Source organism: Mustela putorius, unplaced genomic scaffold (assembly GCF_011764305.1).
Source record: "Mustela putorius furo isolate JIRA1106 unplaced genomic scaffold, ASM1176430v1.1 tig00537227_pilon_pilon_pilon, whole genome shotgun sequence".
Taxonomy (NCBI): Eukaryota; Metazoa; Chordata; class Mammalia; order Carnivora; family Mustelidae; genus Mustela; species Mustela putorius.
The window spans coordinates 37,233,775-37,252,847 of NW_025422368.1; the positions used below are offsets into that span (position 1 = coordinate 37,233,775).

General features: G+C 35.8%; 1 protein-coding gene across 3 annotated transcripts in view; it reads left to right on the forward strand.

The window, feature by feature from the left end:
- Positions 1-743: 743 nt before the first annotated feature.
- The window catches only part of LOC101692724 (NKG2-A/NKG2-B type II integral membrane protein), a 28,026-nt gene continuing 9,696 nt past the window's right edge, over positions 744-19,073 (forward strand). The window contains exons 1-4 of one of the 3 annotated variants that reach the window (XM_045073074.1): positions 1,036-1,591; positions 1,996-2,073; positions 2,561-2,614; positions 3,706-3,857. In XM_045073074.1, coding sequence (XP_044929009.1) covers positions 1,387-1,591; positions 1,996-2,073; positions 2,561-2,614; positions 3,706-3,857 — 489 coding nt within the window. In that variant the 5' untranslated portion in view covers positions 1,036-1,386. Of the gene's footprint in view, positions 1,592-1,995; positions 2,074-2,560; positions 2,615-3,705; positions 3,858-19,073 lie in introns of all 3 variants that reach the window. The other 2 variants (XM_013049552.2, XM_045073075.1) reach the window with 2 other exon arrangements.

The following is a 19,073-nucleotide window of genomic DNA, read 5'->3' on the forward strand; positions in this document are numbered from 1 at the left end:
GAATTATGAAATTAATTTGAAATTATGAAATTACATTGAAATTACTGAATTATGAAATTACATTGATTTCAAATAGTGGAATCAGTTATACAACTAAAGCTACCCTCACTGCCTTTGACATTCGTAGACATTTCTAGAAGTTTGTGCCACCAGTGTTCTTTAAATGACCTACACTAATTTTTTAAAGGATTTGTTATTTATTTATTTGTTTGTTTGTTTATTTACTTATTTGACAGAGATCACAAGTAGGCAGAGAGGCAGGCAGAGAAAGAAGAGGGAAGAAGGCTCCCTGCTGAGCAGAGACACACCCCCCACGTGGGGCTTGATCCCAGGACCCTGAGGTCATGACTTCAGCCAAAGGCAGAGACTTAACCCACTGAGCCACCCAAGTGCCCCACAATCTACACTCTTATTTATCATTCTAAGCTTTCACTCTTTGCCATTAAATCAACTGTCAACTTCTGGGTTAATAAGTGCTTTTTAAAAATACGGGTTTGGGGGCACCTGTGTGACTCAGTCAACTGATTAACCATCTGCCTTTGGCTCAGGTCATGATCTCAGGGTCCTGGGAGCGAGTCCAGTGTCAGGCTTTCTGCTCTGCAAGGAGTCTGCTTCTCCCTCTCTTCTATGTTCACACAAACACTCTCTATCTCTCAAGTAAATAAATATAATCTTTAAATATGTATATGGGTTTTTTTGTTTTGTTTTGTTTTGTTTTCAATATGGTTCAGGTTTTGGAAAAGTTTAATGTGTCATGTGACATATAAAATCTTTCTTTTAAAATTTAATGATTTCTCAGAACTCCATAATTATTCAAAATAAGAGTTCACTTGATGGGGCTGCATTACCTTTTAGGTAAAGAAATGTAATTGTTGAAATAAAAGTAATTTACTCCAGGAAATTCCTATATGTACTAAACTTGTATTCCCAATCTCAGAATACCAATTTTTAACCAACACCTGATATAAAAATTGCCCCCCAAAATTGATGCAGCACTTTTTTTTTTTCTAATTTGGCATTTTAATTTTAAACCAGTTATTCTAATAATGTTGAAATGTTTTAGGGGATTCTGACCTTAAACTAATAAGGACAATATTATTCCTGAATTCTTTTCCTCTTCACTAATTTATTGCTTTACACTTTTCCAACTAATACTATTGTGTCAAGCATAGAATATCATTGTAAAAATAACTTATTATATCATGAAATGCTCTAAGAAAATTAGTACCAGATTTTACATTGTTCAACAGCAAATGAGTACTACCAGTCACCACACACTCCACCCACTGTGACTATCTCAGCAATCTTTTCATCACATACACTGTTCATCAAGTCCTTCAGTACAGTCCCATTCAGCCCTGTGCCTGACACCACGCAGCTGCAGAGATGAATAACCAAGGAGTTACCTATGCAGAACTCAGTCAGGTTAAGGGTTCCAAAAGACAGCAAGTGAAAGCTAAGGGCACTAAAAGTCCTATTTCAGAAACTGAGCAGGAAATAACATATGCAGAATTAACTCTTCAAGACGCTTCAAATCTTCAAAATGCTTCTCAGAATCCTCAAAGGAACAGCGAGAACTCCCATTGCAAAGGTAAAACATGTAATACACACACAGTATAACTGTAGTATATGTACTATGATGTGCAGTTGGGCAGTAGAAGTGCAGAGAATGAGTGGGGAATGACACCTATTTTTCATTTCTGAAGATCAGAGCTTGAAGTTGCAATATAGTGTTGTAATTGATATCTGAAGACTAACTTTGTTCCAGTTTTGTTGTAATTTGTAATCTTTACCAACATCTCCTGAGGTAATAAATTTACTGCCACAGAAATGTTACATTCTGAGAAGATTATAATGGGTTTGGAGTGAAAGTTTTTATATGATTCTCTGCGCATCTTGTTGGTTCTCTTGTATGTACAGTTCCTAAAAGATTATTTCTGCCCATCCTTTCTCATTATTTTCATTTCTCTTCCAACTGTTTACCTTTATGTCCAGGGAAGCTCATTGCTGGGGTCCTGGGGATCATTTGCCTTATCTTAATGTCCACTATGGTCACAATAGCGGTTACTCCCAGTAAGTAAGTGTTTGAATGTCTAAAAGAGAATTTTTCACTTTAATGATCATCAGTAAATCGAAATATTGCACAGTACTATGGTATTGTCTTATCTCATTTTAATGCATGTGTGCTTTCAGTGTGGAATGGTTACTCTGAATTTGCCAAACGTAGAAATAATAGAATAATTATAGGGAGTATTATATATTCAGACTTCATACCTCAAAAGCAAGTTATAGGAGGCAACTTATAGAGACATACAAATTACTTCTTGAGATTGTTTGAACAAAATGCTGTAAAAAGTGGTGAGCTTTGGTTCTTTAAGCTTTTGAGTTTTTTCCCCCAACATGTTCATTACTTCATTAACCACTTACTGGTAAAATCAATTTTATTATAGAATTTTCTAATTCTAAACAATATACCAACTTTCAAACCAAGAAACTCAAATCATTCTGTTTTATTTAGTTTAATATTAAGTTTGTATGAGTATTGCTTTAATTTTTCTAGTTACTGAAGGACCGAAACAGAACAAAACATCCCTGGAAACTAGGATCCAGAAAGGTACAAAATTTTCAAAATTCTGTTATTAGTATAATTTCTATTTTATCTCTATCTTAGGTTAGGAAAAGATGGTAATTGATTCTTTTTTTTAATTTTTATTTATTTATTTGACAGACAGAGATCACAAGTAGGCAGAGAGGCAGGCAGAGAGGGGGAGGCAGGCTCCCTGCTGAGCAAAGAGCCTGATGTGGGCTTAATCCCAGGACCCTGATATCATGACCTGAGCCAAAGACAGAGCTTAACCCACGGAGCCACTCAGGCACCCCTGATAATTGATTCTTTTGAGGAAAACAAATTAGAAAATCATGTAATAAACTCTCAGAAATAATAATTATAGGAAAGTATTGCTTATTGTTACTTATTATTACTTATTATTATTACTTCTATTACTTATGAAACAGTATGATGAAATACTATTTAAAATCACCATACCCATGGAATGCCTGGGTGGCTCAGCTGGTTAAGTATCAGCCTTAACAGCTGCTCAGCTGGTTAAGTATCAGCCTTAACAGCTGCTCAGCTGGTTAAGTATCAGCCTTAACAGCTGCTCAGGTCATATCTCAGGGTCCTGGGATCCAGTTCAGCATCAGGCTTCCTGCTTCATGGGGAACCTGCCTCTTCCTCCTCATGCCACTGCCCTGCTTCTGTTTGCTCTCTCTCTGACAAATAAATAAAATCTTTTAAAAAACTAAAATATATAAAATAAATAAATAAAACCTTTAAAAAATTACAAAATCATCATACCCATAGTTATTGATTATCTTAAATTTCCTCCTGCTATAGCATGATAAAAGATAAACCATTCTACAATTCCAAAACAGTTGTTTTATTCAGTACTCAAAAGACATTTAGAGATTTTGTGTGTGTGTGTGTGTGTGTGTGTGTGTGTGTATTTGCTCTATATGAGCACATATATTAGGGCAAAAGCCTCACTCTTCTGAGTGTATCACGTGTGTATTTTGTTTTATTTTTGCCAGCTTGTGAGGGATCATGGATATGTTATATACACATGTGTATACATATGTCAGTTGTCAATTTGCATTTTTTAATATTTGAACCTTTTTGGAGAATATCTTATAATTTTTGTCCAGCATATTACTGTGGTCATTGTCCAAAAGAGTGGATGACATATTCCAACAATTGCTATTACATTAGCACCGAAAGAAAATCATGGAATGAGAGTTTGTCGGCCTGCGCTTTGGAGAACTCTACCCTGTTCTCCATAGAGGATGAAGAAGAATTGGTAAGATTTCAGATGTTTCCAAATTTTATTAAAAGCTTATCAATTAATATTATATTTTAGAGTTCATCCATCTTCGTGTATGTATTTCTAGCTTATTTAAAGTCTGTTACTATTCCATAGTTTAACTCTGTGATATTTTATTTATATTTTTAAATTTTTATTGTACACTTGACAATTACCAGTTCTTGCTTTTCATAGAAAACCCTGCTTCTATAAATGCTCTTTTTCCTGAAATAACTTTATTGTTTAATTTTATCACATGTCAAGGAAACTAAACATATGATTGTGCAACTTGTTCACAAAGTAGTTAGAACCATGCAATTATAAATCAGAGCATGAATTAGAAGTTTAAAGCCTCTATCAGCCCTACCCATTTTTAAAAAGATTTTTATTTATTTATTTGACAAACAGAGAGATCACAAGGCAGGCAGAGAGAGAGAGAAAGAGAAGCAGGCTTCCTGCTGAGCAGAGATTCCCGATGCCGGGCTCGATCCCAGGACCCTGAGATCATGACCTGAGCCGAGGGCAAAGGCTTAACCCACTGAGCCACCCAGGTGCCTCAGCCCTCCCCATTTTAATAATGTGAAATAACTTTGTTTATTTTCAGACCTTACATCAATGGGATAATGGAGTATGTATTTTTATGGGTGTCTCCTTTCACTCTCACATGATATTGTAATCCATCTATACCATTGCATTTGTCTAGAGTTTATGAATGCTCACTGCTGTCTAATATGAATAGGACCTTCTAAAAGCTAGTCTCAGAATTTTAGTTCCTCTTTAGTATGAAAGCACTATGAATAATTATTTTATGAAAAGCCTTTTCTATTTTTTCCATATATTATATTTATAATTTATTATACATAATGACTTAGTATATAATATAATTAGGGAATAGAAATGTTTTGTCATAATAAAATAATAATGTAGAAATACAGCATTATATCCCTGTGTGTATTCCTTGCCCATTTCTCCCAAATGGTGTTTCTTTTCCCTTATTAGTTTTCATCATGCTTTTAGATATGAGCACTTGTTTGAGTTTATGAGATGAAAATAACTGTGACTTGCATTTTTACTCTTACTGAAGTTTTTTTATGATCAGAATTTTAATAAAAAAACTAATGATGTACTATACCTTGGCCAATTAAATTTAAATTTAAAAAAAAATAATGTTACCATCACCCAATTTATCATTTGGGTGTTAGTGAGTACTTTGGACTGATTTCAGAAGTTAGTCAAAGTTCGTGAATATAATTTCCTACATGACTTTCCTGGATTTACCTTTTTCTTTATTTCTTTATTTTTTAAACTGTATTTAAGGTTTATGATCCAATTGGAATTTATTTTTAGTGATGTATTTACGATGCTATGAGATAAAAGTGAAGGTTATACTTTTCTATGTCATGACCTAATTAAGAAGATCCAAGTGGATAAAAACTTTAAAACTTTATCTTAAAACTTAAAAATCTTTAAAACTTAAAAATTTAAATTTATAAAAGCTTTAATTATACATCCATATAAAGTTATAAATATACATCCATATATGCTCTAACATACTTTATATAAGTAGTATAGGTATTAGATATGTTTATATGGGTAATTGTATACACATATATCAGTCTACACAGTCTACACAACCCACAACACTCTCAGTAAAATGTAAAGCCTTACTTTCTGTTATGTACTTTACTGTGTCCCATTTATACTAAAATTGTCTTAAATATTTCTCTACTTATGCTGAGAATCATGGATGTTATAATTTTGCTTCAACCGATGATTTTGCTTCAAATATCAAACAATTTAGACATCACAGGAGGTGAAGGAAAGTCCATTAGCCCTAATGGTAGTTCTATTCTTTAATTTATTGTCCCTTTCTTCCTGATGATCCAAGATTTCTTCTTTCATTGTTTAATTTCTGTTTAGATATTTCCCTTTAGCAATTCATTCAGAGTGAGTCTGGTGGTGACACATTTTCTTAGTTTTCCTTTTTCAGAGAATGCTATAATTCACCTGCATTCCTGAGCAGTATTTTTCCTGGACAGTTGAAGCATTTGATTGAGATAATGCACTAGTCTAAAACTTTTCTGTCTTTCTAGCATGCATTTCTTCCATTATTTTGCTAGAGAGAAAAAAATATTTTGAGGGCTGTTGCCTGTACCCCGTGGGTCTGTGAGTTGTCAGCCTCTCTGGCACCAGACTGGGACATCTAAAAGAAAGAGAAATTCTAGGGAGCTCATTGCCATGTCATTCCTTGGGTCTGAAGTGTGCAGGTCTATCTGCTTTCTCATCATCTTTCTGAATCTTCGTATGTTGTCCTGTATGTAAAGTCCAGGGGTTTTAGCAATATTCAGTAGAAGGAAGAGGACGTCTGATCTACAGATGTTTTAATATGAATTTTCCTAAGACTAATATTGTTGGACTTCTTTCACTGTACTCATTTGCCACCCATACACATTTTTTGATGAAGTCATTTCTTGAAATATTTTGCTTATTTTATTTTTAGTTTCTGTTACTGTATTTTGAGAATTCTTTTTATATCTTGACAGCAAGGCTTTTTACTAGATGTATGATATACAAATATTTCCTCCAAGTCTATGACTTGTCTTTCTTTTCTCTTCAAAAAGTAGAAATTATCCTGATGAGCCACGCTTCATCAATTTATTCTTTCATGGATCATATTTTTGGTGTTCTGAGAAATGTCTGCCCAGTTTTAGGTCAGGCATTTTTTTCTCATCCATCTTCTTGAAATTTTATCATTTACACTTAAGGATGATCAATTTTTAATATTTTTGTACATAGTATAAAGTATATATTTATTAGTAATATTGATACTCCATTGTTTTCACAACATATGCTGAAAAAACTTACTTTCTCCACTGAATGACTGCAATGTTGTTGAAACCTGCATTCCATTTGTATGTGGGTATAGTTTTGCACTTTATAATCTATTTTATTAATATCATTATGTATTTTTATGTCAATATCACACTTTAAAAACAACCTCTTTTTTAAACAGTGGGTTTATAATAGTTCTTTTTCAGAGTTATCATATATATTCTGGATCATTGAATCATTTCATATTTATTTCTATCTTTGTAAAGATATTTTAAAATTAAGAATGAACATTAGGAAGTGGTGATGCAACATGGGGGCTTAAGTGGGTACGAGAAGAATAAATGAAAGAAGATGGGATTGGGAGGGAGACAAACCATAAGTGACTCTTAATCTCACAAAACAAACTGAGGGTTGCTGGGGGGAGGGGGTTTGGGAGAAGGGGGTGGTATTATGGACATTGGGGAGGGTATGTGTTTTGGTGAGTGCTGTGAAGTGTGTAAACCTGGTGATTCACAGACCTGTACCCCTGGGGATAAAAATATATGTTTATAAAAAATAAAAAATTATATTAAAAAAATAAAAAAATAAAAAGAATGAACATTAGTTTTATCTGTAGCCTTTTGCACCACAGATGTCACATTATTTGACCTTGTTTACTCTGCTAATATGACAGACTAAGCTGATGGAATTGTAAATGTAAATCCAGGATGGTATTGCTTTAATAAATCTACTTATGTCATAATCCATTATTTTTATATATTGTCTGAATATATTTATTATTGCCACTGACACATAATTTCATTTTTTAAATATTCCCATCAAAAATAATGAATACTGTTATGCTGAAAATAAAAAATAAATTAAAAAAAACATAGGAGTCCAAAAAAAATGCACATATCACATATTCTATTAGCTTCTTTTTCTACCCTACAAGGGGTCTTTGGTTTTTAATTGCCTTACATTTTCTTCATTCATAAACATCTCAATATTCTGTCACTGAGTGTGGAAAGCTTTCAGAATGACAGATAAAAATGTATTAGAAGTTATAAGACACTTGATATTTTTATTTCTTTTTGTTTCAGTCTTCACAAGTTGTATTTCTAGGATTTTTTCAATTTTATGAAAATCCCGTTTTATTTTTATTTTTTTTTTAATTTTTTATTTTTTATAAACATATATTTTTATCCCCTGGGGTACAGGTCTGTGAATCACCAGGCTTACACACTTCACAGCACTCACCAAATCACATACCCTCCCCAATGTCCATAATCCCACCCCCTTCTCCCAAACCCCCTTCCCCCGGCAACCTCAGTTTGTTTTGTGAGATCAAGAGTCACTTATGGTTTGTCTCCCTCCCAATCCCAACTTGTTTCATTTATTCTTCTTCTACCCACTTAAGCCCCCATGTTGCATCACCACTTCCTCATATCAGGGAGATCATATGATAGTTGTCTTTCTCTGCTTGACTTATTTCGCTAAGCATGATACGCTCTAGTTCCATCCATGTTGTTGCAAATGGCAAGACTTCATTTCTTTTGATGGCTGCATAGTATTCCATTGTGTATATATACCACCTCTTCTTGATCCATTCATCTGTTGATGGACATCTAGGTTCTTTCCATAGTTTGGCTATTGTGGACATTGCTGCTATAAACATTCGGGTGCATGTGTCCCTTTGGACCACTACATTTGTATCTTTAGGGTAAATACCCAATAGTGCAATTGCTGGGTCATAGGGCAGTTCTATTTTCAACATTTTGAGGAACCTCCATGCTGTTTTCCAGAGTGGCTGCACCAGCTTGCATTCCCACCAACAGTGTAGGAGGGTTCCCCTTTCTCCGCATCCTCGCCAGCATCTGTCATTTCCTGACTTGTTGATTTTAGCCATTCTGACTGGTGTGAGGTGATATCTCATTGTGGTTTTGATTTGTATTTCCCTGATGCCGAGTGATATGGAGCACTTTTTCATGTGTCTGTTCGCCATCTGGATGTCTTCTTTGCAGAAATGTCTGTTCATGTCTTCTGCCCATTTCTTGATTGGATTATTTGTTCTTTGGGTGTTGAGTTTGCTAAGTTCTTTATAGATTCTGGACACTAGTCCTTTATCTGATATGTCGTTTGCAAATATCTTCTCCCATTCTGTCAGTTGTCTTTTGATTTTGTTAACTGTTTCCTTTGCTGTGCAAAAGCTTTTGATCTTGATGAAATCCCAGTAGTTCATTTTTTCCCTTGCTTCCCTTGCCTTTTGCGTTGTTCCTAGGAAGATGTTGCTGCGGCAGAGGTCGAAGAGGTTGCTGCCCGTGTTCTCCTCAAGGATTTTGATGGATTCCTTTCGTACATTGAGGTCCTTCATCCATTTTGAGTCTATTTTTGTGTGTGGTGTAAGGAAATGGTCCAATTTCATTTTTCTGCATGTGGCTGTCCAATTTTCCCAGCACCATTTATTGAAAAGGCTGTCTTTTTTCCATTGGACATTCTTTCCTGCTTTGTCGAAGATTAGTTGACCATAGATTTGAGGGTCTATTTCTGGGCTCTCTATTCTGTTCCATTGATCTATGTGTCTGTTTTTGTGCCAGTACCATGCTGTCTTGATGATGACAGCTTTGTAATAGAGCTTGAAGTCCGGAATTGTGATGCCACCAACGTTGGCTTTCTTTTTCAATATCCCTTTGGCTATTCGAGGTCTTTTCTGGTTCCATATAAATTTTAGAATTATTTGTTCCATTTCTTTGAAAAAGATGGATGGTACTTTGATAGGAATTGCATTAAATGTGTAGATTGCTTTAGGTAGCATAGACATTTTCACAATATTTATTCTTCCAATCCAGGAGCATGGAACATTTTTCCATTTCTTTGTGTCTTCCTCAATTTCTTTCATGAGTACTTTATAGTTTTCTGAGTATAGATTCTGTGTCTCTTTGGTTAGGTTTATTCCTAGGTATCTTATGGTTTTGGATGCAATTGTAAATGGGATTGACTCCTTAATATCTCTTTCTTCTGTCTTGCTGTTGGTGTAGAGAAATGCAACTGATTTCTGTGCATTGATTTTATATCCTGACACTTTACTGAATTCCTGTATAAGTTCTAGCAGTTTTGGAGTGGAGTCTTTTGGGTTTTCCACATATAGTATCATATCATCTGCGAAGAGTGATAATTTGACTTCTTCTTTGCCGATTTGGATGCCTTTAATTTCCTTTTGTTGTCTGATTGCTGAGGCTAGGACCTCTAGTACGATGTTGAATAGTAGTGGTGATAATGGACATCCCTGCCGTGTTCCTGACCTTAGCGGAAAAGCTTTCAGTTTTTCTCCATTGAGAATGATATTTGCGGTGGGTTTTTCATAGATGGCTTTGATGTTATTGAGGTATGTGCCCTCTATCCCTACACTTTGAAGAGTTTTGATCAGGAAGGGATGTTGTACTTTGTCAAATGCTTTTTCAGCATCTATTGAGAGTATCATATGGTTCTTGTTCTTTCTTTTATTGATGTGTTGTATCACATTGACTGATTTGCGGATGTTGAACCAACCTTGCAGCCCTGGAATAAATCCCACTTGGTCGTGGTGAATAATCTTTTTAATGTACTGTTGAATCCTATTGGCTAGTATTTTGTTGAGTATTTTCGCATCTGTGTTCATCAAGGATATCGGTCTATAGCTCTCTTTTTTGGTGGGATCCTTGTCTGGTTTTGGGATCAAGGTGATGCTGGCCTCATAAAATGAGTTTGGAAGTTTTCCTTCCATTTCTATTTTTTTGGAACAGTTTCAGGAGAATAGGAATTAGTTCTTCTTTAAATGTTTGGTAGAATTCCCCCGGGAAGCCGTCTGGCCCTGGGCTTTTGTTTGTTTGGAGATTTTTAATGACTGTTTCAATCTCCTTACTGGTTATGGGTCTGTTCAGGCTTTCTATTTCTTCCTGGTTCAGTTGTGGTAGTTTATATGTTTCTAGGAATGCATCCATTTCTTCCAGATTGTCAAATTTATTGCCGTAGAGTTGCTCATAGTATGTTCTTATAATAGTTTGTATTTCTTTGGTGTTAGTTGTGATCTCTCCTCTTTCATTCATGATTTTATTTATTTGGGTCCTTTCTCTTTTCTTTTTGATAAGTCGGGCCAGGGGTTTATCAATTTTATTAATTCTTTCAAAGAACCAGCTCCTAGTTTCGTTGATTTGTTCTATTGTTTTTTTGGTTTCTATTTCATTGATTTCTGCTCTGATCTTTATGATTTCTCTTCTCCTGCTGGGCTTAGGGTTTCTTTCTTGTTCTTTCTCCAGCTCCTTTAGGTGTAGGGTTAGGTTGTGTACCTGAGACCTTTCTTGTTTCTTGAGAAAGGCTTGTACCGCTATATATTTTCCTCTCAGGACTGCCTTTGTTGTGTCCCACAGATTTTGAACCGTTGTATTTTCATTATCATTTGTTTCCATGATTTTTTTCAATTCTTCTTTAATTTCCCGGTTGACCCATTCATTCTTTAGAAGGATACTGTTTAGTCTCCATGTATTTGGGTTCTTTCCAAACTTCCTTTTGTGGTTGAGTTCTAGCTTTAGAGCATTGTGGTCTGAAAATATGCAGGGAATGATCCCAATCTTTTGATACCGGTTGAGTCCTGATTTAGGACCGAGGATGTGATCTATTCTGGAGAATGTTCCATGTGCACTAGAGAAGAATGTGTATTCTGTTGCTTTGGGATGAAATATTCTGAATATATCTGTGATGTCCATCTGGTCCAGTGTGTCATTTAAGGCCTTTATTTCCTTGCTGATCTTTTGCTTGGATGACCTGTCCATTTCAGTGAGGGGAGTATTAAAGTCCCCTACTATTATTGTATTATTGTTGATGTGTTTCTTTGATTTTGTTATTAATTGGTTTATATAGTTGGCTGCTCCCATATTGGGGGCATAGATATTTAAAATTGTTAGATCTTCTTGTTGGACAGACCCTTTGAGTATGATATAGTGTCCTTCCTCATCTCTTATTATAGTCTTTGGCTTAAAATCTAATTGATCTGATATAAGGATTGCCACTCCTGCTTTCTTCTGATGTCCATTAGCATGGTAAATTCTTTTCCACCCCCTCACTTAAAATCCCGTTTTAAATAGTTGTGCACGTTTTCATAATATTCTCTTGTGGTAATTTTATTGTGATATAATGTACTTACAGATGGATGCCCATGGGACACTTGCCACCTGATGGCTGCATTTTCAAGTGTCACCATCACCAGCAATGTGTAAATTAATTTTAGCAGCACTGCAAATTGTCCCTTTCAAGTTCTTACCTGTATTTAAAAAAAGACATTTATATAAATGGAACCATATAGTATGCAGAGTTTATTTTTGATATTTTCAAGAGAAGCTAAACTTGTGCAATTCATCCATAGAGTTGCATGAAGTTTCCAAATTGTCCAAACTCATTTCTGATCTATTGCCTGATTCTACTACAAAGTATTTATCCATCCTATTGCTGATGCCCTTGGATATTTGGGTATTGATCCATTCGAGGCTTCCCTGAGTTATTCTACTATACATACCTCACAATCATCTTTCAGCTAAATGTATGTTATTATTTCTTTCTCTGTAGTTCTAATTGGTTCTTTTCTTTATATTTTCTTGAAAGGGAACTCTTCAGACCAGGCATTTTATAACATTTTTTTCTTTTGAGTGTAAATGACAAAGCTACAAATTGTCTCTAAACACTACATTCAATCCTACATAAGGTTTTGATGTATTCTTAGGTTAGTATCATCCAGTAAAGGGTATTTTCAAAGATTTCACCCTTGAACTGGAGATTTTTCAGAAATGTATCTTTTTCCACGTTTGAAAATAGCCCATATTTCCTTCTGTTGTTGCTTCTAATGTTCCTTTGTCTTCAGACACTATACTTTGAAAATTTCCATCCCTGTTTATGACCTAGACCCCTTTCTATACATGTCAGTTATGTAAAACCGGTTCTTACAGAACAGACTTCCATAGGGTTCCTGAGTTTCTGACTAGCTGTTCTCTCACTACTGACAGAAGAGCTTTTAAATCTTCAACTATGCTCATTGAATTATTTATCCTTCCAAATCTGTCACTTTCTATTTCATGTGTTTGAGGCTTGGATTCTGTTGTCAGGTGAATAATCTATGTTTATCATTGCTTTATCTTCCTCTTATATTGAGAGCCTTAACATGTTGAAATGTTTCTTTTAATTTCTAATAATATTTCTTATTTTAACAGCTACTTAGGTATTAAGATAGCCCTCTTTGCTCACATACACAGTTACTGTTTGTCAGGGGTATATTTTTCTAATCTTTTCTTACACCTATTTGTGCTTTTGATTCTAAAGTGTGTCTGTTACAGAAAGTATATAGATGGATCTTCCTTTTTTGTTTGGGATGACAACTTCTATATTTTCATTAGAATATTTATTTAATTTACATTAATGTGAATATTGGGCTAGTTGGATTTAAGTCTGACATTTGTTATTTATTATGTATTAATCTCTTGGTTTCTTCCACATTATGTGATATCTTTTGAATTAAATATATATTATTTTAGTGTTCCATTTTAATTCTTCTATTAATGTCTTAGCTATATTCTTAAACTATTTCCTTGGTAGTTGGTGTAGGTATCACAAATATAGCTTATGTCTGGTTTTATTGAGATATAGTTTACATAATGCATTCTATGTATTTTAGACATACATTGTGTTCATTTGATACACTGTGTATTGCAGTATGATCACAATGATTATGTTAGATTACACCTTGACTGAGTGCTGGCCAGTCATAGCCATGTGTCAGGACTGAGGGAGCTGGGATGGAGCTCTTGCAATGGTAGTTTAGGTTGTGAAATGAGAACTGAGTGTCTTGGGATGCGGCAGTATGGTATCAGTAATAAGGACTCAGAGCCCTGCTATGGGCACCTAAAAGATGGGGTCAAGACAGTCGGAGCTTGCCACTAGCAATGATGGGTCACTTAAACTGCCTTAAACTAGGTGAAGGAAAATGTCCAAGTAGCAGCAACCTGGTATTAGCAATGGCAGTTCAGAGTCCAAGCCTGGGATAGGGGTGTGGTTCAGAGCAGCAGGAGCACCTTTACAGTGAAGACCCAGACGCTTGACATGGACCCAGTGGATGGGACTCAGCACAGCAGCAGCATCTGCCCAAACCTAAGAGTAACAACTAGGGTCCCTGAAGTCATGTCTCGCAGTAGCAACAGCTCCAGCCTCTGGGGTAGATGCAGTGTAAGGCCCTCTGGGGTGTTCCATCAATCAGGATCAGCATTGGTGGGCACTTTTGATGCAAAAGCCACAGACGTCCCTAAAGGTGAAACTTCCTGGAGTCTCCCGCTCTCTTTCTCTCCATGTGGTGACTTCCTCTGAGGGGATTCCTGCAGGGCTCAATCACTCTCAGCTAAAGGGTTCGGTGATACAGTCAAAATTCTTGCTTTACTCTCTATGGCGTCATCCTGGACTTTTGAACTCTATCAGGTTTCTTGCTGGTTTTTGGTTTAGAGATTTTCCTGAGTTGTATTTAGTTTGAAGCTGTTTAGTAATTATTCTTATTGTTTGTTGTGAGACAGATAAACATTGGGACATTCTAGTTCTCCATCTTACTGATGGGACTCTTTACACACATGTTATTAACTGGTCGCCATCTACTTCAAATGAATTCTGACTAAATTCTGATAAGATATATTAAATGAACAGTAACATAACCCATTTCCTGATCCTAATTATTACAGGTATACCTCAACTTATCAAAAATTTGTGTAATGTCACTTTGCTTTTATGAAAGACCTATGTTAGTGGCAGTTTTTCCCGAGCAACAGAAATCTGAAGGGGATTTTTGTTTTTAGGGAAAACGGCAAAAAATGAAAATTGTGTTCAGTGCTGGGTTTGCTGTTACAGAGGCAGCACACACCCCAAGTAGTGAGAGGGACCCCATCAGGTTCCTTCCTAAGAAACGATACTCAGCATCTCAGTATCAAGCATAACTTTGAATGGTGTTTTTCAGCATCTATGCTTCATTTCAATTTATTTTATGCATGCATTAGCAAAATGTGTCTTAAAGTATAAGAAAAACCTGAGAAGTTATTTTTTGGATCAGGGAATGCTGAACAAATTTTCCATGTATAATAATGGTAATTGCTTCTTCTATTTACACCATTTCAACATAGACAATATTTACAACATTTGGAAATGTTTCATTGAACACTCTACTTTCAGAAAGATTGGAAAACATGTACTTCCAACCATGTTGTACTGAAGCGAGCTAGTACTGGTTTCTGAACACCCATCATGCATGTGTTTTCCTACACTCTGTTCATGATTTCATGTTAATGATTTGAAATGAAGCATTTAAGGTGACTTTACACAAAAAAATTAACAAATGCTAAAAATAATAAGGTATATGATATACATCCAACTATATATTGTTATAATGATGGCTTTAAATAATCTTATCCTTTAAAGCAATTAAGAGTTGAAATACATAAACATATTTTAAAATTTACCAACATACTATTTCTGCTGATCTATTCCTTCTCATGTATATGCATTACCATCTGCCATCATTTGCATTTAACTTGAAGAATATTTTTGGATAGCAGGTCTACTAAGTAGAAATTTTCTTAAGTTTTGTGTCCTGGGGTCTTTATGCACCCTCTATTCCTTTTTAGAGATTTGTTTATTTATTTGACAGAGAAGGAGAGGGAGCAAGTGTGAATGTGGGAGGGCAGAGCGAGAGGGAGAAAAATCCTCAAGCAGAGTTCCCACTGAGCAAGGAGCTTATCATGGAACTCAATCCCAGGACCCTGATATCATAATTCGAGCCAAAAATCATGAGACCCACACTCAAGGTGCCTCTATGCACCCTCTTTTTTGAAAGATGGTTTTGCTGAATTTACAATACATATCTGAAAAGTCTTTTTCTTTTTGTGTGTTTATATGGGGGTTTTGTGTGGGAGAGAAGTTGTTTTCTTTCTTCTTCTTTTCATATTTCAGCTCTTGATTTGACCTGCCTTGTCTCTTATTCCTCCTTGTTACTGTTGAGAATTCACCTGTTAATCATATTGTTATTTTCCTAAATATAAGAATTAGTTTTCTCCGCCTGTTGTCAAGATCACCCTTTTTGCATATTTGCCTTTTATTTTATAAATTGTAGCAAAAAAAAAAACCACATAATGTAAAATTTACCACATTATTCATGTTAAGAAATATGCTGTTTTCTTAGTGCAGTTTTAGGTTCACAGGAAATCAGAGACAAAGCACAGAGATTTCTTGTGTTCTCCTACTGTCTTTGAGTCTGTACACCCACAGTGAGTAGACTTCCTCATTTTCCGTATCCCTCAGTGGAGTGGTTCTTTTAATACAGTTAATAAAAATATATTGACACCTCATTGTCATGCAAAGGCCATAGTGTACTTTGAGGTATCTCTTGATATTGTGCAGTTTATGAGTTTGAAGAAATATGTACTGACAAGTACCAACCATTGTGAAGTTATACAGAATAGTTTTGTTGCTTTGAATCCTTTGTGCTCCACCTATCCATCCTCCCTTCCCCACAAAACACCATTAACCGATTTTCAATGTCTCCAGAGTTTTGTTTTTTTCCATGCTGTCATATGGTGGGAACCATACACTCTCTCACATCTTACATTACATTTAAATATACCACACATTTTCACCAACTTTAAGCACACAGTTTAGGAGTGACAAGTATATTCACATTGTTGCCCAACAGATCCCTAGAACTTTCGCCTTCTCAAACTGGAACTCTCTACTCATTAAACAATAATTTCCCTTCTGTACTTTACCCTCAACCACCATTCTTCTTTCTGTTTCTCTCAGCTTGACTGCTTTAGATACTTCATATAAGTGGAATCATGTATTTTGTGTGTGTGTGTGTGTGAGAGAGAGAGAGAGAGGGAGACTGGCTTATTTCACTGAGCATAACAGCCTGCAGTTTCACCCATGTGATAGGATTTCCTTCCTTTTTAAGGTTGAATATTATTATGTTATGTGTGTCCTATGTTTTCTTGATTCCTGCCTCCCTCAGAGGGCACGTGGCCTGCTTCTACCACTTGGCTTTTATGAATAATGCAGCAGTGAGCATGGGTGCCCAGAGAGCTCTTTGAGATCTTGCTTCCAATTCTTTTAGATATTTTCCTACATGTGGGATTGCTGATTCATATGGTAATCCTATTTTAATTTCTTCAAGAAGTTCCATACTCTTCTTCATAATGGCTGACCAGTTTGTACTTCCAACAGTGTACAAGGGTCCTCTTTTTCCACCTTCTCACTGACACTTTTTTTCTTTGATAGATTCCATCCTACGGAGTATGAAGAAATATCTCATTGTGGTTTTTATTTGCATTTATCTGATCATTAGGGATACTGAACATCTTTTCATAAGCCTTTTTACTTTTTATTTTCATGGACAAAATGCGTATTTAATTCTTTTGCCCATTTTTTAATTGGGTTATTTGGTTTTGTTTTTGTTACTAACCTGTAGGATTCCTTATATATTTTGGATGTGAACCCCTGTCTGATGTATGATTTGCAAACATTTTTCCCCATTATGTCTTTTCATTGCTTTGGTCATGCCCTTTGATGCACAAAAATGTTTTGATGTTCTACATTTGCCTACAGTGAGCTTTTCCTTTGTAGTCTATGATTTTGGTGATATACCCAAGAAATCATTGCCTAATATGATGTTTACTTTTCTCCATGATCTCTTTAAGAAATGTCATAGTTTTACATCTTAGGATTAAGTCTTCAGTCCATTTTGAGTCAATTTTTGTGCATAGTGTAAATGGTAACCTCCACCTTCATTCTTTTGCATGTGGATAGTAAATTTCCCAGCATCATTTATGAGAGATTCCATCCTTTCCCTATTGAATGGACTTGGCACCCTTATCAAAACGAATATACATGAACTATGTGTCTGGGTGTATTTTGAAGTTTGGTTCCATAGAGGATGTAGGACCTGCGGCTTTGTGTTTCTTTGGCTGAGGTTACCCCCTCCTGTCTGAAATAGTGTGCAGGGACAAGACAACTGGAATGATTGCCAATACATATTGGCCTATTCTGATATCCAAAAGTAAGATTAATATTTGTTCCCTCCTCTAAGGGCAATAGAGGCAATCTAGGATCCAAAATTCCAGGTACCCATTTTGAAGCATTCAAATAAATTGGTATGTATCTTCTCCCCACTCTACTGGACAGAGCAGAAGAAAATTGGATATATAAGCCCAATAAGTAAAGTTATTTATTTGTGCATAACATCCAGGATGACTTACGGCTACCGTGATGAGAGCCATAATAGTTACCACCATGTTGTTAGGGGTGAGAGGATGTTGCTCACTCTCCAGAACTTCCTCTGCTTTCTTGGTCAGTTTCTTTATCTGGCCCCAAGTTGGAATCTTTGCTCTGTCTGTCCCAGGTAACGTGACCTGAGTGTTCTTTAAGGTGAGATTCTCGAAGTTGATGATAGGTGAGACCGGTTCGAATTTGAACTTCTTGTTCATGACGAACCTTTATAAAACAAGAGGGCACCCACATGGGCTCGACAGCCTCATTGGGTAATACACATGCATATCCCTTTCCCCAGGTAACTAAGTTACGAGGGAGCCATTGATTAGAAGTAATATTTTTCCACCAGATTGGAAGATAAATTTTATCTTGTTTTAGTTTACTAAAATGTCTTTCTTTTTTTTTTAATTTTTAATTTTTTATAAACATATATTTTTATGTCTTTCTATTGCTGCAGTGTTTTTATCATCACGATTCAAAAAATTAAGAGTAAATAAAAGTTGCGCTAATACCTCTTGAGGAGAACCATGTATTTTCTTATGTTTATGAAGCTGTAATTTTAATATTTGATTAGCCCGTTTGACAGTTCCTTGACCTTGAGGATTATATGGGATGCCAGTGGAATGTTTAATATTTCATAGTTTAAAGAAGGACTGTAACTTATAGGAAACATAAGCAGGTGCATTATCAGTTTTTATGGCTTTAAGCATTCCCATGACTGCAAAAGCAGAGTGGAGATGTCTGATAACATGTGCAGCAGTTTCTCCTGTTTGAGCTGTAGCCCATATGAAGCGGAGTATGTGTCTATAGTGACACGAACAAAAGATTGTTTCCCAAATGAAGGGATGTAACATCCATCTGACATATCTCATTGGCTGTTATACCTCATGGGTTGATACCCGCTGGCTGTGTAGGCAGATTGATGGCAGCACAAGAAGGGCAGGAGGGGACAATAGAATTTCTTGCTCCTGGGGCGCCTGGGTGGCTCAGTGGGTTAAAGCCTCTGCCTTCGGCTCAGGTCATGATCCCAGGGTCCTGGGATCGAGCCCCGCATCAGGCTCTCTGCTCAGTGGGGAGCCTGCTTCC